The sequence below is a fragment of the Lissotriton helveticus genome, chromosome 9 (assembly GCF_964261635.1).
Source record: "Lissotriton helveticus chromosome 9, aLisHel1.1, whole genome shotgun sequence".
Classification (NCBI taxonomy): domain Eukaryota; kingdom Metazoa; phylum Chordata; class Amphibia; order Caudata; family Salamandridae; genus Lissotriton; species Lissotriton helveticus.
In genome coordinates, this window is record NC_136070.1 from 662,602,408 (window position 1) to 662,628,774 (window position 26,367).

General features: G+C 42.0%; 1 protein-coding gene across 2 annotated transcripts in view; it reads right to left on the reverse strand.

Annotated features, from left to right (window-relative positions):
* Window positions 1-26,367, reverse strand: part of PACS1 (phosphofurin acidic cluster sorting protein 1) — a 1,445,983-nt gene that overhangs the window by 611,433 nt on the left and 808,183 nt on the right. For both annotated transcript variants that reach the window (XM_078660756.1, XM_078660757.1), the window contains one exon: window positions 1,162-1,322. In XM_078660756.1, coding sequence (XP_078516882.1) covers window positions 1,162-1,322 — 161 coding nt within the window. The remainder of the gene's footprint in view (window positions 1-1,161; window positions 1,323-26,367) is intronic.

Sequence of the window (26,367 nt, forward strand, 5' to 3'; positions counted from 1 at the left end):
TAACACAATGCACCCCATTATGGGATGCGGAAACTCTAGGGGCTATGGGCAAATATCAGGGCTACGATAAATTGGACCAAATAGGCATAGCCCATGTGGTAGATCTGTGAGCAAGGGGAGACGTAAGATCTTTTGAGATGCTCCAGCAAGAGTACGATCTGTCCAATACAGATGTGTTCCGCTATCTGCAGATTGAGCAAGCACTGCAAGCTGTGATTCCTAATGGCACGGAACTCCCAGAATCCTCCCCACTAGAGGATAGAATCCTGATAGACCACATGAATAAGAAAGACCTATCCCTGACATACCCGAAACTGGTGAACAATGCCCCAGGCCCCTCACTAAGCTCAGAGGAAGGTGGCAGGCAGACACAGGGGAGCTAGCGGATGATGACTGGCAAGACGCTCTGTCATCCCCGTAGCCACAGAGTAAATTTAGATTAATACAATTAAAAATACTCCACAGAATCTACTACTCGCGCAGCAGTCTGGTCAAAATGGGAAGAGTAGAAGACTTAACCTGTAGGCGGGGTTGTGGCAAGGAGGGAATGTACTATCACATACTATGGGACTGCCCTCATTTACAACAATATTGGCCACCATAGCACGGAAAATGTCCAAGGTCATGAGGATAGAAATGACACCTGATCTGAGTTGGTGCCTCCTCAATATATGTAAACCCACACACCTTAGCGAGAAAGGGAGGATCTGGGTAACATTGGGACTCAAAATCGCAAAGCTTAATATAGCTAAACACTGGGTGGTGGGAAGCTGGCGGAGGGAAGAAGATGCACCCATGAGAGTAAAATATGTATATGATATTGTAAAATTGCATTATGTCCTGTCAAAAACCAATGAACAGATGTTAAAAAAAAGAATATTGTCAATGGAATACAATGACATTTCCATGACTATTCAATTTGGGTAATTTAAGATTATTAAAGCGAGTCTACTTCCACCAACAAACGAAATGGTGACCACTTCACAGGTGCTCATTTACCTTTAAGTTACACTGTAGCTGTGCTTAGCTGACTAGACTGTTTTTCGCTCCTGATGTTGGATAAGGTACAGTTTCCTCCCTTTGAAGGTAGTATTTCTTCCACAACCTGTCAATTACTCTGGTGTATCAGAGTTTCACGTTGCTGCTATACACAGTACTCACTTAAGTTTGGGTTTAGGTGTGCTTAGGATGCTGTCATTTTCCTCCATCTCTGGGCCACTGTCACTAGGGTTGTACATCTCCAAGCTATCATACAACTCATCCAGGTCCTCTTCCACTTCACGGATCTGCTCCCTGGAGACATGCTCAAGTCCGAAACCAACCTAATAGCAAGGAAAATATTATCATATAATGGAAAACATTTCTACAGCTAAAGCATTATTGTCACAACTACAATTTTTCATGCTTCTCTTTAGTAAATTCTTAATCAGACCTTCAAGGTATAGTAATTCTGCAAATTAATGTTAGATGCCCAGGGGTGCGTCTTTTTTTACAACACATTCTGCCACCTGTTTTAATATTCACATGCCCCTCAAGCACTGGTAATGTGTTCTTACAGATTACAAACTCCATGGGTAACCAAAACAATAGAGGAAAGGAAGCCTACCCGATTGATTACCAGCCTTACATTTTCTCAGCTCTAGAAATAAGATAAATTGTGACTAGTAATCAGTAAAGGTTCAAATAAAATGGTTAGTGGTTGAGGAAGAAAATAAGTTACTTACCTGTAACTGCAGTGCTCCAGCATAGGTATCCTTCATAGAGTCACATGCTTGAATCATTGCCTGTTGTTGAAGTGGAAGTCCCACAGTGCCATAATAAAGCAGTATGTATCACTATTATAGGCTATAAAGGAATGAAAAAGCCACTTTAATAGCTTAGCTATGTCCTTTTAAAAGAAGTATGGCATAGCCAATAGGTCTCGTCTTTGGGACCTTATAAGTATTTAGTTATGCTGCACAATATCCTTGGTGCAACAACATCAACTGTTGCATGGCTAAACACTTATAAGGTCCCAAAAGCGAGACCTATTGGCTATGCCAATGCTTGTTTTGAATGGGAGAATTCATTTATGGGTTTAACCACCTTGAGTAAAAGGATGGAATCATACAGTTTACAGCCTTTGCATGACTGCAGGAAGCACATGATAGAATCGTGCAGTGTTTACAGCCTTTGTATGACTGCAGGAAGCACATGATAGAATCGCGCAGTGTTTACAGTCTTTGTATGACTGCAGGAAGTACATGATAGAATCGTGCAGTGTTTACAGCCTTTGCATGACTGCAGGAAGCTCATGATAGAATCATACAGTTTACAGCCTTTGCATGGCTGCAGGAGGCTCATGATAGAATCATACAGTTTACAGCCTTTGCATGGCTGCAGGACCCTCATGATAGAATCAGGCAGTGTTTACAGCCTTTGCATGACTGCAGGAAGCCCATTATAGAATCATGCAGTGTTTACAGCCTTTGCATGACTGCAGGAAGCCCATTATAGAATCATGCAGTGTTTACAGCCTTTGCATGACTGCAGGTAGCACATGATAGAATCATGCAGTGTTTACAGCTTTAATATGACTGCAGGAAGCACATGATATAATCATGCAGTGTTTACAGCTTTAATATGACTGCAGGTAGCACATGATAGGATCATGCAGTGTTTCCAGCCTTTGCATGGATGTAGGAATCACACAATGGAATCATGCATGAATGCAGGATGTACGTGCAGTGCTTACAGCCTTTGCATGGCTGCAGGACGTATGTGGTAGAATCAGGCAGTATTTACAGCCTTTGCATGAATGCAGGATGTACATACAGTGTTTACAACCTTTCTTGGCTGCAAGAAACACACAATGGAAGCATGCAGTGTTTACAACCTTTGCATGAACGCAGGAAGCACACAATGGAATCATGCAGTGTTTATAACCTTTGCATGAATGCAAGATGCACACGATAGAATCGTGCAGTGTTTACAACCTTTGCATGAATGCAGGAAGCACGTGTCATGTTTACAGACTGTGGCTGCCTGTCACTGGAACATGGCAGAAGTATGCAATGCTCACAGAGTTAGGGGAGTTAGTGACATGGTCATCAAGCGTTTACAAATATAATGTGTTTAGTGTGTCAGACTGCAGTGAACCCTTAAAAAAAAGGTGGACTGTTTACTGCATGTAACGAAGGACTGGAAACATGATAGAAATATAAACGTGCAGTTTACAGTTAGTGTGTCTGACTGCAGTATGTGTCATATAGAAGGGCAGTTTACAAACGTTGTCTGACCGCATTGAGTCTGTCTGATTTTAGTCTCTCCATAATACAAATGTGGATTGTTTACTGCGCATCTGACTGTAGTAAACATCACAGAGGAGTGCAGTGCATCGAGTCCGTGTCTGACTGCAGAGAACATGTCATCAACGCGCAGAATGTTGCGCGCCTCACTGCAGTAAACACATTCAAAATGGACAGTGTTCACTGTTTTGATCTTAGTAATGAAACCTGATCAGCAGACAGTGGAAAAAGGCGGTATCAGCAGTCTGTGTCTGACTGCAACAAGCAAGCAAGTAATCGAAACATGCAGGATTAGCATCCTCTGTATTTGCAAGAGGCACAGGAGACATGCTTAGTGATTACAGACTTGAAGCACTTGAAGTGTTAATCTGTGGCAATAAACATAGGCTAAAAATTCGCAGTGTTTACAGAAAGAGAGCGACTGCAGTTAATATAAGATAGAAATATGCAGCGTTTGCAGTGTGAGGCTGGCTACCGAGAGGAAACTGAATGCTTCGATCTGTGCCTGTGTGTGGGGTGCGGTAAGTACATGCTACACTCATGATTTTTACAGGCTGTTTGTGTGGTGACGTAGGTACCTGATACACTCACAGTGTTTTACAGGCTGTGACTGATAGTAGGAAGCACGATACACACTCACAGTGCTTAGAGGCTGCCTGGCTGTGATAAGCACATTATACTCAGGCACATTTCTTAGTTTTACTCTGTGGCTGCAGTACACAGCACAGTGTAAGGATGGCGGGAGACTGTAATAAGCGAAGAGGATTGTAAAGATTCCCAGTGATGAGCATGTTGTCACGGACACAAAGAGTGCAGGGTGCGCTCTCTGCCTGTGGCTCCAGTGACCTCCGTCCCTCTGTCACGTGATGCGTTTAAGAGCACATCATTCTGCCCACACAGGAAGTCAGAAGTGCTTTGAAGGAACAGAGCAACGTGATGCACAACAAGCTATGTGCTGCAGGATTGAAGAGGCAAGTTTAAACAAGCACGGCAGGTCTGCCGGCAGCAGGAAGAGGCGCGAGCGCACGCCTCGCATAGCAGACAATGGCAGGCTGGCAGCAGGGGTTGGTGGCAAGGGCGATTTCCTTTCGAGAGCGTGCAACCATATGGCGACACAATATGGTGCCGCGAGCTCGCGAAAGGAAATCGCCAAGATGTGCACGCATTGCATTGCAACGCGTGCACTTCTTTGCTGCGAAAGCTCTGCCGATGGCATTAGGTCCCCTCCTATGCAACGCATGCGCGTTGCGTAGGACGAGACCTAAAAAGGGCCAACTGGAACTATAACCAATCAGGCAACAGCTCTCTTTAGAACACTCCCAACAGAGGCTGAGTCCCTCAGATTATCAAGCACAAGGGGGACTAAATCATCCCGAGCTATAGGGGGAGCATCTCCGGGGAGCAGGGTGGGTTGGAAGTGGATCTATGAATGATATAAATATTGGAGAACAGCATTTACATGTAAGTACCTTATTTTCTACTCCAATATTGGGTCTTTCATTGATTTGCATGCTTGAATCAAAATAGCAAGCAGTTACTGTATTTGCATATCTTATAGTATTAGCAGAAATAGTGGTTGGAGGGTAGAAAATATATACATAACGTACATATGTAATTTGTTTTATATGTCATACATTCAAATTTGCATACATAAATAAGCAAACACATTGACCCAAAAATCCCTTATTGAAATAAGTGTTAGATGAAAACCTGTCCAACCACTGCATCACTGCGCTGTGCCGATCCCGGGAAATAATGCTGTGTGAATATATACACACAGTCCAAGTCATACCATGACATTTCTTCTCCAGAGGCACTTCTGTAAACTAAGTAGTTGATGTGCAAACTGCCCTAGTTGAGTCCACCTTGGTTTTTCAGGACAAAACCAAGCCCCATACTCCCCAGAGAAAACTTCACCCCGGAAATCTCGGTCTGGCCTCTGTCCCTCAGATTAAGAAGACGAGGGTGGGGGGCTGAGCCTTCTTGTTTCTAGGCCCTACTCTCTGGAATGAGTTGCCACTGACTCTTAGGGTCATAAAGGAAACACTGATCTTCCGGGAAAAACAAAAACGTAAGACCTGGCTTTTCCACTCAATTTAGGCTCTTTCTCCTTTTCTGCCTACGGACAGCACCTCCGCTATAGCGCCAGGACACTCCTCGGAGTAACAGTCACCCTCTATAAATCACCTACATACATACATACATTTTCGCCTTGAGGGGCTTGCCAACCTTTGACTAGCAGAAATGGATTGCAGCTGAAATTCATCGAGCAATGGTTGCCATTGTGACTGTAGCACCCTTACGAGTGTGTCCATCTAAGCCCAACAGTTGGTTAGTTCTCATGAGTTGTTTAGTGCAATGTAAGTAGCATTTTAGATATCTTTTGATGGCTAGTAAATGAATAGACCTCTAATCTGCTAACACTGGTTTTAAGGAAGAGAGCCTGAAATATTATAGGTTCATTGAGACGAAAATCTGAAGGAACCTTGGGAATACATCTTTGGATTGGTTCTGAGAAGAATTAAATTGTTTGTGAAGTCCAAGCAGGTTCTTGAGTTGAGAAAGCCTGTATCTCCTCTATCGTTCCAGTCAGAGTGAGCACTAGTAACAAGGCGACGCTCATTTGAGAAATATGATGTGTCCTCTGTGAATGGGTTCGAATGAACTCTTAATGAGTTGAAATAGAACTATTTTCAGGGGCCAATCTAGGGAAGAGCCCTTACTGGAGAAAAAACCTCAGAATAATTCTTTCATAAACTGTTTGGTGATTCTGCTATCGCAGAAAGAGACAACATTTTATGAGTATCTATATCTTGATATTGATGTAAGCCGTACCCTAAAAGATGCATGTACCAAAACCGTGACTATGCTATCGAGAGGAGATAGGGTAGTTATCTGCCAGATTATGCTATTAGAGGATGTGGGTTTGATTTCTGGTGCCATAGGCAGAAACGTTTAAATTACAGTTTGCATGTCTTTATCATGGCTTCCACCTTGACTTGGACAGAATACACCTACAGTCCTGAGGAATTTGAGATCTTTGAATTCATGGAATTTAGGAGCCGTGGGTATAAGAGGAAAACGGTCAGGTCAGGATGAAGGACCTAGCCTTAGTTCATCGTGAAACGTTTACGGGATGTTGGTAGGTGAATGTGGTTGTATTCTGATATCAGGAGAAGCTCTGTGAACAAGTGCTGCTGCTCCTTCTAAGCAATTAGTAGTCCCGGGAACATGTGCGGCCAAAAGAGTTACTCTGTGTGCTGTTAGCCGGCTCCAGATTTCCTGATCTTCCTAGGAGAGCACCAGTAATCTTATGCTGCTTTATTTGTTCACATATTGCTTGCTGGTGGTATTGTCTGGGTGAACTAACACCAAAAACCCTGCTATCATTGACAGGAAAGCTTAGAGACTGAGTTAGATGGTGTTGAGCTCCAGGAAATAGATATGTATGCTCTTCTGGAGTGGAGACCACTTTTGTTGAATTTGCAGGTTCTGTAGATGACTGGCCCAGTACTCCAGGGAGGCATCTGTAGTCATTAAGAAGTGAGATATTCGAGGTAACAACGTGAGGTCCTCTGGCAGGTGGGAGGTCTGGGACCAACAGGGTAGAGCGTCCATCATACCTGTGTGAAGTTCATCACTGTCTTGAACGATTCTTTTGTTTGAATCCATTGTTTTTGTAGCTTTCCTTTAAGGCTCCCATTTTCTGGCATGCAACAGGGAACATATTGATTGCAGATGGCATGATAACCAGAGCTAATTCAACAGACGCACTGACTTTTTGTTTTTTTGTTTATTTTTTTTAAAGTCTGACAACCAGTTCCTAGAGCCTTTGTTGCTTCTCTTGGGATATAAAGTCTAAGTCTTGAACAGTATCCAATGTTGCGGCCCAGGAACAGTATCTTCTTGGATGGAGGAGTTGATGCTCTTTGATAATTCACAAGGAGACCTTGTTTGTGTAACAACTTAAGGCAAGCCTCTGTATGTTGGACTCTTGAAATGCCGTTGGTGTTTTATCAACCAGTTGTCGAGGTAGGGGAATAGCTGATGACCATCCTTCCTGAAAGAAGCTGCTACAGGGGCAAGGCAGTACGTAAAAATGCAGGAAGCTGTTTTGAAGCTAAATGGGAGAACTTTGATGCATGGGTGGGAATGCAAAAGTATAAATCCTGTACATTCAGAGCTGTTATGTTGTGGCGGAGAGGGTGACCACGGTAAAGGATTGTTTCCGATAATACTTGTTTAAGTTTTAGAGGTCTACAATGGATCACCACAACTCTGTTTTCATGTATGAGGAAAAAACAAGAATAGAAGCCTATTACTTGCCGTGAATGAGGGCCTTTCTCTATGGAACCTTTGGTTAGCATAGCTAGCACTCCCTTCCGAAGCAGATGGAGACGAGGTGGGAACCCTCGATTTGGTGGAGTGGTGGGCAGAATCTGGGTGAACTCGAACGTCTGATCATATATGATGAGATCCAGGACTTATTTGTCCGTTACTATTTTCCGACATAGATGACATTTTGAAATTGTTTCTCCCAGAAGATGGCGTAAACAGCACCAGAATGTTTTCACTGTAGGTAAGCTAGCCTAAGGGCTACTGAGAGGGTTGATAAGGCTGATAACTTTGGTCTTACGGTGTCAGAGACAGCATTGATTGCTTGCAGGGCGTCGTTGACCTGTTTGCCAAACAGAGTGTCGCAATGGTAAGGTAAAAATATTATATATATTTGCACCTCAGATTCTAAATGTTGTGGCCTTTGCACCAACCTTGGCATCTAAGGACCACTGACACTTGCAGTTGTGGAAATACTATTGAAGCAATATCTAAAGTGCAATCCATGTTTTCTGATGAGGACGTTTCGTCCCGCTGCAGAATCTTTTTGATTTCTGGCCTTTCTATCTTCTGGCAGAAATTCTATGCATGTGAAAACATCTTACCACATCTGGTGGTTATACCTGCCCTGTATTACCAGGTTATTGGCATCCTGTACAGTAGCACTGGACGTAGTTGAGAATCCCTCCTTGCTGGATAGGTGGGTTTATGAGTGACAGGAGTTCTATGATTGTAATTCCTCCCTAATATAGCAACAATCGGAATAGGTCTCACAGCTTTTCTATTTAAAATCATAAAGAAAACAAAGAGCTTGCTTGTTTGCCATTGGAAGTTGGAAGTGTTTTTGCCGCTCATTCCCTAAGGGTATGGAAACCACCAAATTTCATCTGGTGGGGAATTCACCAGTTATGGGCCTTCTCTCTTTCATCACCAGATGTGAACGGGTTGTTCCTGGAAAGCATGGCAATTTTGGACACAGAGATCATTCTTGGAGTGGCAGGAGCATCAGAGGATGCTGACATATCGGACACAACGTGACCTTGCATGCTTGGGAAAGTGTTTGTAGTAATCCTGTAACATGCCCTTGTAGCTCTAGTACCAGAGCTACATGGACTTAACTCATGCTCTGAAGTAGGAAGCAAAGCGCAAAGGTAAAATTGCTACACATATTGCTGACTGTTGTAGACATGCTCATCTTAGTTGTTGACATTACGTTTTTTTTTTTTACTCTGCCACCACGTTTATTTGTTTTTTTAAGGGTAGCGCTCTAGTTGTCGACGCTCCCTTGCTCTGAATGTGCATTCCAGCAGCATTCAAGTGTACCGATGCGAAGATGCACTGCTGGCTTACTGAAGGAGCGCCAAAAGGCAAGCCTGTCTGTGTATGAACAGGACCGGGGCCAGGGATGCTGTTGGTTTGAGTGCAGGGGGGCTCTACCAGTCCTACTCTAAGCAAGCTCTTATGGAGTTAGAAGCTAAGATTAGATGTTGGGAAGTTACAGTGCTTGATCATAGATGGGAGTTACAGTGGCACTGGGGGTATTTGAGACACCAAGGAAGCTCTCCATTGTGCATTAGGGAATTTCTGCTCCCTGATCGAACACAGTCTGGATAATAGCAAGATGATTGAGACAAATCATGTGGACTATCTTTTTATAATACAGACCTGGGCCAAGGAGGATTCCGGTCTAGACTTTGTGATTGCTACACCACCAGGATATGGGGTGGTGAGACTGGATAGAATTATTCAGATGGGGGGTGGCCTTGCCATTATTTTTTGAGATTATCTGAATTTAACGCTAGAAACTATTAATACTAATATTGAAGGCAGTGAAGTAGGCTATTTTAAAATCAAAAATAGGAATTTTGTGTGGCTGGTGGGTTTGTTGATCTATTGTCTGCCTGGCCCAAAAAAACTATTTATTTCTACTAGGCACCAAGTGCTGGAACTCTTTATATCTGCTAACAAGGTTACTAACCTGAGAGACTTTAATCTTCATTTGGAGGAAAAGCATGATCAGGATTCTAGGGCAATCCTGGACTTTATGTCTAGTGGTTTGACCCAACGAGTTGGATCTTCTACGCACAGAGCGGGACACACTCTGGATGGTATCTTTACTTTAAAAGAAGTTTTTGGGACCCTTAGAGATGAGGTTGCCGCACTTAGAAAGGAGGTTACCTCTCTAACTGTAATGAAAACTGTATCAACCAGGAAAGAAGTTTGTCCTGGTCTGCCTGAGGCAACACAATTATTGACATATTCACAAATGGTCAATAGGAAGGAAAGGGTACCTGAGCGAGGAAATGGGGAGGGACTAGTTACTGAAACTAATCCAAGCACTTTTACGCATCAACAGAGAGACTTCCCCGGCTATCGCAGGTATAAGCCCCTCTTTGCTGAGAACAAAAGAAATGCCCTGTCAGGTATCTGTGGTAGGAGTAATTTAGGGGGAATCAACACTAATAGAGCATTACTAAATGGGAACATCGCATTGAGGTCAGTGAGAGATGGGATCTACACAAAGCAGAAAGATCAGTGTGATGGGAATGTGATCTATCTTACAAATATACCAAAGCTTGCTCAGGTGGGGACTGAAGACCCTCATTCTGTAAAAATAAGGTTATACATTGGCTAAGATCTTCCCGACACTGCTACTCTATAATTAGAGACGACATCAAATATGCAAAGAGATCTAACCAGCCAGGGTTGGCAAGGGACATGATTGAGGTGGGGTTCTACGATAATGATATAGTCACCGGTTTGCTATCTATGGAATCTCGTATCATTCGCTTGGAAAATACATCAATTGCTATTAAATACAGACGGCCCCTGGGTCCTGAACTGGTATGCTTAAGGGGCACTATGGGAGACAACCGCTCAGGGAAGTACAGAGGTGAAATAGATGTAAAGTGACTTCAATTGACCAACTCTGGGGAAATGATAAACCTACCTCTCTCCAAAATAATAATGACTAGTCAGAAGGGGGATGTTAAGGTAGATAACTCAAGTACCCAAGCAGGATCTGACAATCCCACCGTAGATAAAAGTCTTAGTCCCATGGCCAGAAGGGTAACGGTTCCCCCTACCGCAGAAAATCCGTCTGTAGGTGGTTCGCTCTGCGGCACAGTTTTGGAAGATGGGATATTCCCTACATCTGAGCTACGTATCCTGGTGTGGAATATTGCTGGGATTCAAAAGTCACACTCAGACCCTGATTGGTGTAGTTTTGTGGACACTTTTGATGTTATCCTCTTCCAGGAAACATGGAGCTTGACTACCCCGCACAGGAGTGGTTTCTCGGTATATGCAATTGAGGCAAAAAAGAAAAAAAAGGGTAGACCCTATGGAGGCCTGGCAACCTGGGTAAAAACATCTCTGGGGACTAATATTAGGTTATTAAAAGCTGAAACAGAGAATATTCTGGCACTGGAATTGACCCTATACTGTGGCTTGAAGGTCAGAATATTTAATGTTTATAACAGAGTAGATTGTGCTACAGAGGAAACAGCTACAATGTTCAAGTTAGACGATGCCCTAGCCAAATACTCAGATAGCACCGCTACTATAGTTGTAGGTGATTTCAACTGCCCTTTCGAACCTTTTATTTCCACTCCCGAGACCTCACTGAGGATTGGGATTGCCTATGGTCTATACCCCCTTTAGATTTGCCCACAGTTAGGTGGTCAAAGAGAGGGGCACAGGTCGGACTGGACTGTTCCCATGAGGCACAGGGTCAGAGCTGATTTGCATATAGCCAGTGTCTAACCCAGGGTGGTGTGGAGTGCAAAAAAACTATGGATTTAGGCCCAGATCCTTGTACTGGGGTGAATGTATGACATTGTTCTACATTCTGTCCATCACCTGTGTTTTTTGCAATTTTCACCCCGAGTGGGCTGGGTATGCTCAGACGTGAGTCCCAGGCTCTCCACACCACTGGAGTCAAGCTATCCAGGCTGAATGAAGGCTGATAGCCAGAAACCGGTCCTTGGATGCTTGATTCCGGTCTGGGAAAGACATGGCGTGGTAGTTTGGACTGGACTGTTCCCATGAGGCACAGGGTCAGAGCTGATTTGCATATAGCCAGTGTCTAACCCAGGGTGGTGTGGAGTGCAAAAAAACGATGGATTTAGGCCCAGATCCTTGTACTGGGGTGAATGTATGACATTGTTCTACATTCTGTCCATCACCTGTGTTTTTTGCAATTTTCACCCCGAGTGGGCTGGGTATGCTCAGACGTGAGTCCCAGGCTCTCCACACCACTGGAGTCAAGCTATCCAGGCTGAATGAAGGCTGATAGCCAGAAACAGGTCCTTGGATGCTTGATTCCGGTCTGGGAAAGACATGGCTTGGTAGTTCGGACTGGACTGTTCCCATGAGGCACAGGGTCAGAGCTGATTTGCATATAGCCAGTGTCTAACCCAGGGTGGTGTGGAGTGCAAAAAAACGATGGATTTAGGCCCAGATCCTTGTACTGGGGTGAATGTATGACATTGTTCTACATTCTGTCCATCACCTGTGTTTTTTGCATTAACTCTACAACACGAATTTAGAACCACAAACGGCAGGACAAAATCTGATCCAAAAGGGTAACATACTTTTAACAGATGAGGCAAAACCAGTAGAATTGACTATTGCCTAATTACCCCAAATATATGGCCCCAACTATTAGATATGAAGGTGGTGAAAAGGATAGAAAGTGACCATCATGCTCTTGCCCTAACCCTACTAACTGAGGCCACTTTCCAGTCAACCCCCAGGGTACACCCCGATGTTTGTATACTATCTGTGACAAATAAGGAGAAAGCTTTAAAATGGACCTGGGTAGAGAAACATCCAGAAGCCCTAGAAATAGTAAAAACTAAAGCAAAGCAGCTGATTGAGGATCTGAGTGGTCTTTGCCTTAATGATTCTATTATAACTCTAGGGCCCACCCATGACTTCTTTTTCAGCGAGATAACTGAGCCAACCATTAAAAACCAGGAGCAATGAGGGTCATCGTATTGCCCTAAAGCATGATAACAAGAATTCCTGGTTTAACCAGGACTGTAGGAAGGCAAAGGGGATACTTATTGGGGCAATTAAAATAGGGGTCCATGTAGAAATTTCTACTAGTAGAGCTGGATACAAAAAAAACATTGATAAAGCAAAAAAGGAGTGGGAAGACTCGCTCTGGGAATCTTTACAGGTGGCCCTGTTGGAAAGCGACCCCAAAGGATTTTGGAGACATGTGGCATATTGGTTAAAAGGGGAATGACCCACACTGGACTATACTATACAACCGGAGGAATGGGTTGCGCATTTTGGCCCTCTCTATGGAGATGATCCTTATATAGCTAGTAATACATCGGTGGACATGGATCTCTCCAGGGGGCATGAAGAAGGAAATTTGGTCATCTCAGTAGAGGAAACATTAACAGCGATATCCTCTTGTGTTTTGGCACGTGCCCCACGCCCAGATAGAATCCCTAATGATCTATATAAAGAAGATAAAATGTTATGGGGTTTATATATATATTTGATATCCAACCTGATATTGGCTGGTACCCCTATTCTATCTTCCTGGCAGATGGCTGAAATTGTGCCAATTTTTAAAAAAGGAGATAGATCTGTCCCATTGAATTATAGGCTATCAGCCTTATTGACTCCCTTCAAAAAATCTTCTGCAAGCAGGTCTTAAATAGGGTTCAAAATTGGATGAGGGAAGCTCAGATTTTAAGTGATTTTCAGGCAGGTTTTCGTTCTAAAATCAGTAAACTGGACCAGGTCTTTCAATTGATTTGTATTTATTGGAAGGAAGTGGTTGCAAAAGACGGAAGGCTTTATGTGGCTTTTGTGGATTTGCACACAGCTTTCGATCTTGTTCCACGAAATAAACTATGGGAGGTGTTACTAGGGATGGGCGTCCCCAAAAATATCTTAAACATTTTAATTCGATTGCACTCAGATAATTCTGCACAGATTAGATGGGGTGCCAATAGTCAAGTGACTGAAACTTTTCCAGTTAAGCGAGGAGTGAGACAAGGGTGTGTACTGGCTCCAACACTTTTTACTTTATTTATCAATGGAGTGGTCGACTTTTTAGATAAAGATGGCTGTGACGCTCCATAATAGGGTTAGGTAGAGTCCCGGCATTGTTATTTGCAGACAACACTCTTAATTTCGAAATCACCCCAAGGATTGCAGCAACTTTTAAATTATTTTTTAAAGTTTTGCAAAGAAAAAGGCCTCAGCCTAAATGTGTCCAAGACCAAATTTATGATCTTCGACAAAGGTAGAAATGTAGCAAAGACCAGACCAATGTGGGCGGGTAGCAATAAACTGGAGAAGGTCGAAGCTTTTGACTACTTGGGGATTCGACTTACCCCTTCAATTAGCTGGACCCCACAGGTAGAAAAAGCAAAACTCCAACTAATTCAACAATGTGCCCACATAAGTAAGATACACAGGAGGACAGTATCCAGGCAAATAGCCCCCGCTCTTCACATTTACAATACTAAGGTTTTGGGTGGGGTACTTTATGGGGCGGAACTCTGGGGTGTTAGTTCTCTGGCCTCTTTGTCCACAGCTGAAAATCGATTCCTAAGATCGCTTGTAGATCTCCATGCCAGTTCCCCTTTGATTCCTTTTTACTTTGATATTGCTCATAAACAACTAAAGCATAAAGTAAACTACAAAATAATATCATTCTGGTTTACACTATGGACAACAGACGAGCTGCATCCTTATCGGGATGCCCTAAGGGATCCCTTAAGATTTCCTCAGGCTGCATCTATAAGGTGGTTTTCCCACTTGCGTGATCTACTAGGGAAACTGGGGATGGACAGCTTTTGGTCTAGCTCAGGAACCATGAGCAGTATCTCGAGAGACAAGCTGAAAAGATGTACTGGAAAAAAATAGTACAATTGGAACTAACAGAACATGTCTCAGGCCTAACTAAAGCTTTTTTAACTTATAAACAATTTCCATGTTTTGAAACAGCAATAGATGAAATTACTCCTCCGTTGGCCCGCAAGCTCTTTGTGCACTTTAGATACAAGACCCTACCAACTAACTCTTTCTGTTCGAGATGATGCATGTATCCTCCTGTAGTTGATCTATGTCCTGCGTGTAAATCCTCGACAGAATCTATTGTTCATTTACTTTTTTTCTGTCCCCATTATGTATTACTGAGGAAAAAAATGGATAATACCACTATGTAGAGCTGTTGGTCCGGGCCACTATCTTGAAATCCTGAGGCTGCTGTCTACGGATACCCGTAGACTGATAGTCTTCGGTATCTCCTGTTTTCTGTATGCTATATGGGTCATGCGGAGGAAGTTATTACTCTGATTTTTGTCTTTTTATCCTTGAATTTATACTTATTGTATAATAATTTGTTGCAATGTCTACTGATAACCCTTTCTTAATGATTTTATTATATGGTTTTATTGTTTTTTAAATGGAACCTGTGCTGTGATGTACTTTTTTGAATCTCTGAGATTGTAATAACGTTTATATGATGATGATGATGGTATCTTTACCAATTAAGAGAGTTTGGCTTTTAAGGAGTGCGTATTGTTAGACTGGACGGATCATAGTCTAGTGATATTTTTGGTCCAGGAAGGAGACACAGTTTATCGTGGACAGAGCACAGCTAAGGATATAAGAAATTGGGGTAAAATCGTAGTGGGGGAATTTGTCAGCGCCCAGGAGAAATTTTAAGGAGAAAGACCTTTCGGGTCTGGGTTGATTGGCAAAAGATTTTGTAGCTGGCTAAGATTGGTGTTCGAGGAGGTGGCACATCTTAGGAAAGTTAGCCAAAAGTTGAGGAAGACACCCTCTGCCTCCTGGTTCTCAGCTGAGCCGAAGAAGCTCAAAAGGCAGTTGAAATGGAAACTGGCATTGGAGCTAGAGGAGAAAACTAAACTTAGGGAGCTTATCCTCAAATATAAAAGATTGATTAAAGAAACTAAAACTGCATACTATTCCAACAAAATAAGATCAGCTATTAATGGCCCAAGATAACTCCTTAATATAGTAAGCACCCTGATGACACCCCTGGTGTCTCAGGGTGGAGAACTCCCAAACATTTTGTAATAAGGTGCAGAGTTTTTAAAAGAGAAGATCTTAAAATTTGATGGAGATTTTCCGGCTTCCTCAATCGGCCTGAATGTTCCCAGAACTCAGTCACTTCGTGGGGAAGTTGGGACAGTGTCCGGGTTTTCTATTCGCTGTAGCTTAGCCAAATTCTCCTCACAGCTGGTATCTAAGATCGCTACATTGCTCGCAGGCACAACTTCGGACTTGCCTGATGACCCATGTATGCCTAGAATCCTGCAATTAGTGCCAGACCTTATGGTGGAGGTTATGGAGAAAATGTACTTTTGAAGGCCTGGAGACTGGGGCAGACCCTCAGATATGGAAGGAGGCAGTTGTAGTCCCTCAAAAGAAAAATAAGGACGGTGACCCCATCGACCTGAATATCTGCGCAGGGTTTCTCCGTTATCCTTTCCGCTAAAATATTGGACAAACATTTAAACCAAGAATTTGCCAAATATTTTCTTGAGCACGAACTCCTGGATCCTTTGCAGAATGGGCTCAGAAAGAATCATAGTACAGAATCGGTGCTTATCGCTATGACAGATTCTACCCGTAGGCAAGTTGATCAAGGAGGTGCCGACCTCCTGGTTTTACATGACCGGCCACCAGTCTTTGACACCATCTCCATCTCTGTTGGTGCAAATGTTGCGGCAGGTCGGGTTGAAAAAGGTGTGGCCGTTAAATTGCTTGAGTCTTTCTTGCGAGATAGAACTATCACTGTTAGTTGTGGCGATTTTAGAGCAGCCCTATTTCAGCTTCCCTGTGCCAATCCCCCTAAGTCTTACCCTGTTTAACCTGTACGTTGCCCCCTTGGCAAAACTGATATAGTCCTTTGGATTCCAAGTGTCATCCAATGTGGATGACACACTGATCATTGTTTCCATTCCGGATGACTGGGAAGAGGTAGCGGACAGGAGTAAATGGATGATGGAAAATTGGTTAAAAATGAAAAAAGATAAGACCGAGATTGTGGTATTTGGAGCAGAGAGTTCGATCTGAACTGATTGCTGATGGCCCGATAACTGTGGTGCTTGTCCCTTCCTGGTACGATGGTCAAAAATCTCGGGATTTGGTCCGATAACACCTTGACCTTTGACTCCCAGGTGAATAGAACGGTGAGCTCCTGCTCTTCGATGATTAGGATCTTAAAGAAGATTCTACCTTGGCTTCCAAAGGATCTTAGAGCATCAATGGCCATTGCACTTATCTCACGTTTAGACTACAGCAATGCCCTATACGTAAACATCAAACAATCATCTTTAAATAGGCTCCAAGAAATCCAGAATACGGCCTCTTGCCTGGTACTGGGGAGTACCCCATTATGCTTCAGTTAGAGAGGGATTGAGATTCCTGCACTGGCTGTCATTAAAGAAACAAGTGCAATTTAGAGCATTGTGCTTAACACATAAAGCCCTTAACTCTACGGGTTAAAACTATTTGAAGTCCTTCTTAAATTGGTATGTGCCCAGGAGAACGGTGAAGTTGGGGAACACTATAAAGTTGTGGTTCCACGCTGCAAGAAAGTTAGGTGGGGTGAACATGCCTTTACTGTAGTGTCAGCTAAGTTGGGGGAACTCTCCTCCGTAATTTATCAGGAGTCAGAAATTGCATTTGAGCTTTCATAATCAAATTAAAACCTGGCTATTTGCAGAGTAGATTGGTGGGACTGTGTAGGTGATCTGCCTGTTTATGTGATCCACTGCTCTGTTTGCTCTTCTTTATGCATAGCGATTTGATACTGTTTGATCTAATGCGCTTTAGAAATACCACTAATACAATACAAATGCAAGTTATTCTGGATTATGAGTGTTTTGTTCTTGACGACGACTACAGTGCCTTCGTCGAAGTTTGCATTGTCATGGCGATCATAGTCGAGGAGGTGAACGTAGGCGACTAGCCTGACGTCGACATTGTTTGTTGTTGATGAGGTCTTCGGCGAAGACAGGCCATCGTAAAGGATGCAGTCATAAACGAGACCGTTGTAGATGATGCAGTCGTAGATGAGGCCATTGTAGACGTGATTATCTTAGATGAGGTTATTGTAGACAAGGCCATTGTCATAGTCATGGCTGTCTTAGATGACCGAGGCTGTCATTGACTACCATCATAGAAGGGGCTGTCATAAGCGAGCCCGTCGTAGACTATCATCTTGACGACCATCATTGATGAGGCCATTGTAGACAACCGTCGTTGTTGAGGCAGTCGTACATGATGCCATCGTAGATTAGGCCATTCGTAGATAAGGTTGCTGTCGACGACCGTTGTAGATTGGATCGTCTTAGACGACAGTCATACATAACATCGTCGTTGAAGAGGGTGTCATAGATGAGGCCTTCGTAGACTGTTATAGGTGAGGCAGTAATAATGTACATGATTGTGGTCCTCGACGTTGTCATTGTAATTGTTGTTAATGAAGATTTTGATGGCGGTTTTCCATAGATGCCTCATTGTCAGGTTATGAGGATTTGCATGATGTAGTGTCAGGGCTGAAAAGGGAGTTGTAGGGTCTACCTCTGAAGAAATGTTTTCCAACTTTCTTTCTCTGTGAGAAGTGCCTCATGAAGACTCATGGTAAGTCTTTTTATGGCTTTTCTGCATGCCTTCTGGAGACCCTTGGCGCGACCTCTCCCTTTGACCTCTCCTGTGAGGTGAAGGAATCCTCACTGTACTCATCCGAAGTGACAGATGTAAGTTTCTGCAGTCCCAATAATAGCCTCCTCTCTCTGAACGCAAGCGTTTTTGAGGAAACAGACATATTTTGTAGTCCTTTACCTTGATTTCTGCTACTCTGATAGATTAGTGCCAGGGTCAGAGAAATGAAACATAAAATAAAATCTTGGATGATCCAAAAGGAAGTAATAGCTGAAGAAACTGAGCAGAGCTCAGGGAGCCTCTCGTCACACGACAAGTAATAGAAACTCTGAGGGACTCAGCCTCTATTGAGAGAGTTCTAGAGGGAGCGGTCACATGACTGGCTATAGTTCAAGTTTTTTTTCTTTTTTAAAAAGGACACAGATGGTCAATTAAACTGACTTTTTCATTGCCATCATAGTCTATGATAGTGATACATACTGCTTTATTATGGTACCGCGGGACTCCCATTTCAATGACGGCGAATGATTCAAGCATGTGAATCTATGAAAGATCCAATACTGGAGAAGTTAAAATTTACTTCACAGGAAACTGTAAAGGCCATAAAAAGCTTAAGATGACGCCAGCCCCCACTCACCTCACCCAACATTAGAGGGGATCTGTTCCAGTCAGAGCTCACAGTATAGGTCGCCTCAGTGAATTTACTTACCAATGCAATCTGGGCTAGAGCAGAAACTCCACCTTCATGGAGAGGAGCTGTGATTATACCAATTTATAAAATGGGGTACAAAATGATAACACTAATTATAGACCCATCAGCTCATTAGATTATGCACAAAAAGTGTTTTGTAATCAAGTATTGGAGAGGTTCTAAGAATGGATTGTAGGAAATCAGATTATATCCACATTACAGGCTGGCTTTAGAAATAAGGTCAGCACAACAGATCAAGTTTTTCAATTTTGGTTGTTACATTGGAAATATGTCATTCTGCTAAAACAACTCCTGTATGTGGCTTTTGTTGATTTGGGGTTTGTGGTTGATTTGGTCCCAAGGACTGAATTATGGTCAGGATTGCAAGATAAGGGGGTTCCGCCCAACATACTCCAAATACTTATCAGAATTCATTCCTAATTATATCTATCCTCAAGTTCATTGTGGAGTGAATAGCGAATTAATGGATAGGATCCTGATTAGAAAGTAGGTAGGACAATGTTGTCTAGGGCCTACTTTCTTTACATTTTATAATAATGATGAGCTTGCCTTTCTAAATATATCCATTAATGATTCACCCAAGTTGAAGGGTCGAAAAATCCCAGCTTTGCTGTTTGCAGACAATACCTTGCTAATATCCAATACCTCTTTGGGCCTTGAAGTTTTATTGAATAGGTTCCTTGACTTCTACAAACAGCAGGGTCTGGAAATCAGTCAAATGATACCAAATATATGGCAGTGAATCCCATAGGTCCCTTATGTGTGGCCCAAGACTAGAGAACCGTATTTTAGACAAAATAAATGAATTTGAATAGCAAGGAAAACAAATCTCCCAGACACTTACATGGATGCTGCGTTTAACAAATTGTGACTGGTTGTTTAAAAAAGGGCCTTAGCTGCACTGAAAATGTATAAAGCAATATCTATAAAATCAGTTTTACCTGGTATATAGTTACACTCTCTTAAGGCACAAGTAGCAGCTTTATATGAAGCTGAGATATGAGGTATAGTGGGATGTAAAGACTCAACTATTCTAGAGAACAACTTTATTAGAACCCTTCTTAACTTGCCTATAGGTCCTCCAATACTCCTGCTCTTCGTAGATCTAGGCCAAGAGATTTGCAGATAAGGCACAATTTAGACCACTTGGTTATTGGCTGTAACTTTGGCATACCCTGAGCTGTTTTCTTATAGATTGGGACTTGTGGAGCTGTTGGGGAAGGCCTACACGAATCATCTTTCTTTGACTAACACATGTGAAACATTGGCTATATACTTTAGGGTTAAAGGACCTTTGAGATCAACCAAATGGAATTAATAGTAGCTCTATAAGGCTTTCGACTGTGGAAAATTAGTTATATGTCTCTGAAGAGTTGGTGGTGAGGGCAGACGAAGATGGAGTAATATATACATTTCTTAAATTTTAAAATGACTATGAAATTCATACCATATTTTGTTAATGTGGTGGATTATGCTAAACCCCCCCCATATTAACTTTAGACTAGGAATCTTAACGATTAATGTCTTTACTGTCAAATGGCTTTCAAGATGTAATAACTGGCAACTGCTCCTTCTGGTAGCATGTAATTGAATCTAAGGAGCCATTTAATGTTTTCTGTCCAATTTATATGCTTATGTGAAGGAAGAGGATTCGTCCAATCTGCTTTATGGAATTATTGGTTAGCATTAAGAATTTATAAATCTGATACACATTAATTTATAGTTTTTAGCCTGAACAGTATTTTGCATAGTGCATGGACAACAAAGAAAATAAGTTGGGCATCCCACTACTTCCATTAGTGGTCAGGAAACTCTTTGAGTTAGAATTGTGTTTTTGAAAAGGAACACTATGGTCTAATGAATTAATTCAAATTAATGTTACTTTTATCTACTTTTTTGCATTCAGATGTAGCTATATTTTAAGGGGTCATCCGCATAATAATAAAATACTGACGTAAAAGGTTCTGATGCAACAAAAGTTAATATTTTAGTATATTTCATATATTTGCACATTTAGCGCTAGTATAGGTTGCTTTGAATGAGCACAGTGTTGACTAAAAAAATGATGGCCACTGATTTCTTTTATATGCTCTCTTTGGATATATTTCCATGTATATTACCATGTATTTTAATTAAAAAAATATATGTGTTATGGATGATGACTTATTTGAAATAAACATTTATGATGATGAAGGATTATATTACTTACCATGTAAGAATCTGTTCTTGGCATGTAGTGCTGTAGATTCACATGCTTTGCATAAGTAGGCCATCTAGTGTTGGGCTCGGATGATTACAAGTCGTTTTTGTTCCAAGATGTTTTCTTCGAGTCACGAGGCTGTGTGATTCCTCCTCTTGGGAATACTGCACATGGTCACCGACCCGACACCATCTTCAGACTTTTTTGCCGTAAGTAGGTGAGAATGTAAAAAATGCTGTGTATTTAAGCATTGAGATGTCCATGCATGAGTATGAGATCAAGCATATGAAGAGCAACATACACAAGAATTTGGGGAGGAGGAACGGAGCATGTGAATCTACAGCACAAACATGCCAAGAACAGATGCTTAAAGGGAAAGTAACAATCGGTTTGAGGCATGTGTGCTGTAGATACACATGCTTTGCATAGACTGTAAAGCAGTCACTCTACCTAGGTAGTGGTTAACTTGTGGGGGTTGCAGTTGTCTAAAAAAGAGTCTTAAGTACTGCCTGGCCAACATTGCCTTGATGGCATGCACATACATCCACACAATAATGTTTTGTGAAGGTGTGTGGAGTAGAGCATGTTGCTGCTTTGCAAATATCAGCAATAGGAAGATTTCCTAAAAAAGCCATAGATGCTCCAATTTTTCTAGTGGAGTGGGCTTTTGGTGTAACAGGTAAAAGTAATTTAGCCTGTGCATAACATGTCTGTATGCATTTAACTATCCATCCTGAAATGCCTCATTTAGAAATTGTTTGGTGTAAAGGCAAAAAATTTTTTTTTAGTTTTCCTAAATAATTTAGTCTGTTAATGTAATACATCAATGCCCTTTTTTACATCTAAAGTGTAGAATGTTCTTCCTGCAACTGTGTCAGGTTTTCGGGTGAAAACACAGGTAAATCGATGGATTGAATAATATGAAAACTACTTTTGGTAAACATTTAGGGTTAGTTCTAAGCACTACCCTATCCCTGTGTAGTTGAAAGAAAGACTCTTCTGGGGTTAACACCTGAATTTCACTGACTCTTCTAAGAGAAGTAATATCAATTTAAAAAAAAAGGTTTCCATGAAAGATATTGGAACTGACAAGAATGTAATGGATCAAAAGGAGGACCCATTATCCTCGTTAGGACAGTGTTTAAATTCCATGCTGGGGCAGATGGAAGTCTAGGGGGAATTATTCTTTTTAGCCCCTCCTTGAAAGCTGTTATAACAGAAATTGTAAACACTGATATGTGTTGTCTATTCTGGAGACTTGCGAAAATAGCTGCTAGATGTAATCTAATAGAAGTATATGCTAATCCAGCAGTTTGTAAATGCAATAGCTATAAAATAAGTGTTTGTACTTTTGCTTGAAGAGGATTAACGTTTTGTTTGTGTGAGGAAATAACAAAACGTTTCTATTTTGCTGCATAGCATTGCCTTGTAGTTGGTTTACAAGCTTCTTTAAGAATGTCCATACAGTCAAACGCAAGTATCCAAACTCTAAGACTTCAGACGCCAAATTGGAAGATTCATTTCTTTGGGATGTCTTAATGTTCCATGGTTCAACATGAGAAGGTCTGGGTTGAGGTGATGGTTCTTGTGAGGGACTACAGATAGTTCCATGAGTGTTGAGAACCATGATTGTCGAGCCCATGTGGGAGCTATTAGTATCATGGTGAGCGATGTTAACCTGAGTTTCCTGACCACTAATGGAAGTGGGAGAGGTGGAAAAGTGTATGCAAACATCTCTCACAAGTACATCAATAGAGCATTGACTTTGGACTGATGATGGTGATATCTGCTTGCGAAGTGTGGACGAAGTGTGGGCATTTCACGGTTTCTTTAGTTGCAAACAGGCCTATCTGTGGGAATTTGCAAATGAATGGTTGACAAACATTGGGGTGAATTTCCCATTCGTGGACTTGTTGTTGTGATCTGCTCAGAAAGTCCTCAATCTGATTGCTTGTCCCTAGGGGATGAATGTTGTGGTGTATTGCTAACTTCCATATTTTTTTAGCTAAGTGAGATAATTGGAGAGAGTGTCCCCCCCCCCCGTTTTTGTAAATAATACATTGTTGTCATATTGCCTATTCGAATATGGAAAACTTTACGCTGTAGGTGAATTATGAAGGCTTTGATTGCTACATGAACAGCTGGCAGCTCTAGGTGATTGATATGAAGATTCTTGTGTTTGGATTCCCATGGTCCCTGAATAGTAAGGTTGTGGAGATGTGCTCCCCATCCTGTTAGAGATGCATCTGTTGTTAAAGTTATTTGTGGAACTGGGTCTTGAAACGGCTGCCCTTTGGATAGATTTTGTGGATTCCACCATTGCAGAGAGTGATAAGTGCAGCTGTTTACCAACACTAGATCGTGAAGTTGACCCAGTGACGGATCCATTGCTGGGAGAGAGATTTCTGTAGTGGTCTCATGTTCAGTCTGGCATGTGGGACTACATAAATTCAAGATGCCATCATGCCCAGAAGTCTGGTAACTGTTTTGGAATGAATATGAGTTCCTGTTTTAAATTGTTGAATTAATGTTAATATATTGCGTATTACGTCTGTGTTTGGATTGCGAACGCTAGATTTGTGTTGAGCGTGGCCTCTAGAAACATTTCAGAGTAGCTAGCCATAGATGAGATTTTTGTAGGTTGACAGAGAACGCTAGTCGATATAGCAAATTCAGGGTCTTTTGTGTGTTTTGTTTGCAAAGTATGAATATATTTGATTTGATTAGCCAGTCGTCTAGATAAGGGAAGACAAATGTTTTCCCTGTGCAGAAGTGCTGCCACAACTGGTAAGCAATTTGTGAATACTCTTGGTGCTGTAGTGATTCCAAAGGAAAGAACTTAGAACTGATAATTATTTCCTGAAATAAAAATCCAAGGTATTTTCTGTGTGCAGGATGAATATGAAAATAGGTGTCCTTTAGATCTAAGGTTGCCATTTAGTCTCCTTTTTGTAATAAAGGAATGATCGCTTGAAGAGTGATCATATGGAAATGTTCTGATATTATGTAATGATTTAGTGGTCTGAAATCTAGAATGGCCTGAGAGATCCATCTTTTTTGGGAATAAGGAAATATAGTGAATATACTCCTGTCCTGTGAAATTGTGGTAAAACTGGCTCGATTGCTCTTTTTTGCAACAGAGCAGTCCTTTCTTGTTGCAGAAGGATTTGGTGTTGCATGGATGGTTTGTGTTTGCGAGGTGGAATATTGGGAGGAGTTGTTATGAGTTCCAGACAATACCCATGTTGAATAATGACTAAGACCCATTTGTCTGTTGTAATTGGCTTCCAGTTTTTGATAAATTGTTGAAGACGACCCCCAACTGGTGTTTGGTGCTGTTTGGAAAGGTTAAGGAGTCATTGTTTAATGTTGGTATTTGAGGAACGTGTATTGTTCCCTCTGCCTTTAAAATTGTTACCTCAGTAAGAACCTTTGTAGAAAGTTTTGGTTGTTGAGGTTTGTCCTTGAGTTTTATATTGTGAACCAGAGGTATCTGTAGAAGCTGTCCTTGCCCCCAGTTTGAAATTGGGCCTACGAAAGGAACCTCTGTGCATGTTTGTCTGTAGAGCTTCCATTGAATGCTACCTCTGTGTCTATTTTAATTTTTTCAAGCACTGTGTCCACAAGGGGACCAAAGAGATGGTCCTTGTCAAATGGGAGGTTCAACATGGTCTGTTGCACCTCAGGTTTGAAACATGAAACCCTTAATCATGCACGACTTCTGATTAGGACACTAACATTTATATTCCTTGCAGCAGTATCGACTGAATCTAATGCACATTAATAGAGTTGTTGGTGATAAGTTTGCCTTCATTAACAATCTATTGACCTCTTGTTCTGTGCTGCTCTGGAAAATGTTGGAGAAGGCCCTCCATTTCGTTGCAGTGGGCCTTTTCGTACCTTGCTAGTAATGCTTGGTTATTAGCTATACGCCAATGGTTAGCTGCTTGGGCCACAACTCTTTTACCAGACACATCCATAAGTTTGGATTCCTTTTCTGGTGGTGGTGCTTCTCCAGTTGTTTGGGAGTTAGCCCTTTCCCTAGCATTGTATACTACTAAAGAGTCAGGAGTTAATTGACCTCAAATAAAAATGGGGTCTGAAGGTGGTGTTATTTTTTTTTTTATCAATGCGAGGAGCAATTATTCGTGCTTTGACTGGTTGTTTAAAAATGTCATCTGCATGAAGTGTCATACCATTTAGAAGTGGTGAGTATTGTGCCCCTCTTTGTCTGTTAGATATGTTAGATAAAATTTCAAAGAGGAAATCCTCCTTTATTGAGTCCTTATATAAAGGTACCTGATGAAGTGGCTGCTCTGACTATGAGATCTGATAAGCAGATGCATCATCCGGTGGCGATGGGCGGCTAGGGTATACATCAGGATCAATGTCAACATGAGAATATATATTATAATCCTCCCATGGATCCCCCAGTTGTGTGTCATCTGGGATATTTTAATCCTCATCTATTGTTGACTGAGGAGACATATTATCAGCCTTAGACAATTGTGGTGAGTGAGGTGGTAGAGTGAGTGGTGGTGTTGATTGTGGTCCAGGTGAAGTAGGAATGGGAATGTGCAATGTACTAGTTGCAGCATCCTTTCTTTTCTTCTTTAGGGGTCAAAGAGGAACATCCAAAGCCTCCTCAAAACTCAACTGCTTCTTTGGAGTTTGTTGTTTTGATGGCTGTACCATAATTTTCTTTATTCCAGGCTGAATTTGAAGTTTTTTTTGTTTCGGATCAAGCTTATGGTGCAATTGCTTGAGGATTAGCTTTGGGGAAGACTTCAGATCAAAAACAAAGCATTTTGGTGGAGGAAGCTTGGTCTTTGATGGAGGAAGGTTAGATTCCAAAAGAATAAGTCTTTTTTCGGTGCCAAGACCGAAGAGTGAGATGTTTTAGTCTCGGATGGAAGGATTGGAGCGGCCCCTGCTGTAGGCCAAACCTTCAGAGCCGAGCTGGAGGGCGAGGGTTCCGAGTCATGTTTTCGGTGCCCACCATGGCTTGTGTGCAGTGGTGGCCAGTGAGCAATTTTCTCAGTGGAGGCTGAGGATTTCGGAGTAGGGGCAGAAGTACTCACAGTACGTTGTTTTTGTGCTGGCTGAAGAGTGGCCGAGTCTTCTTCGGACTGAGACTCGGAATCAGAGTCATGCATGGAAAG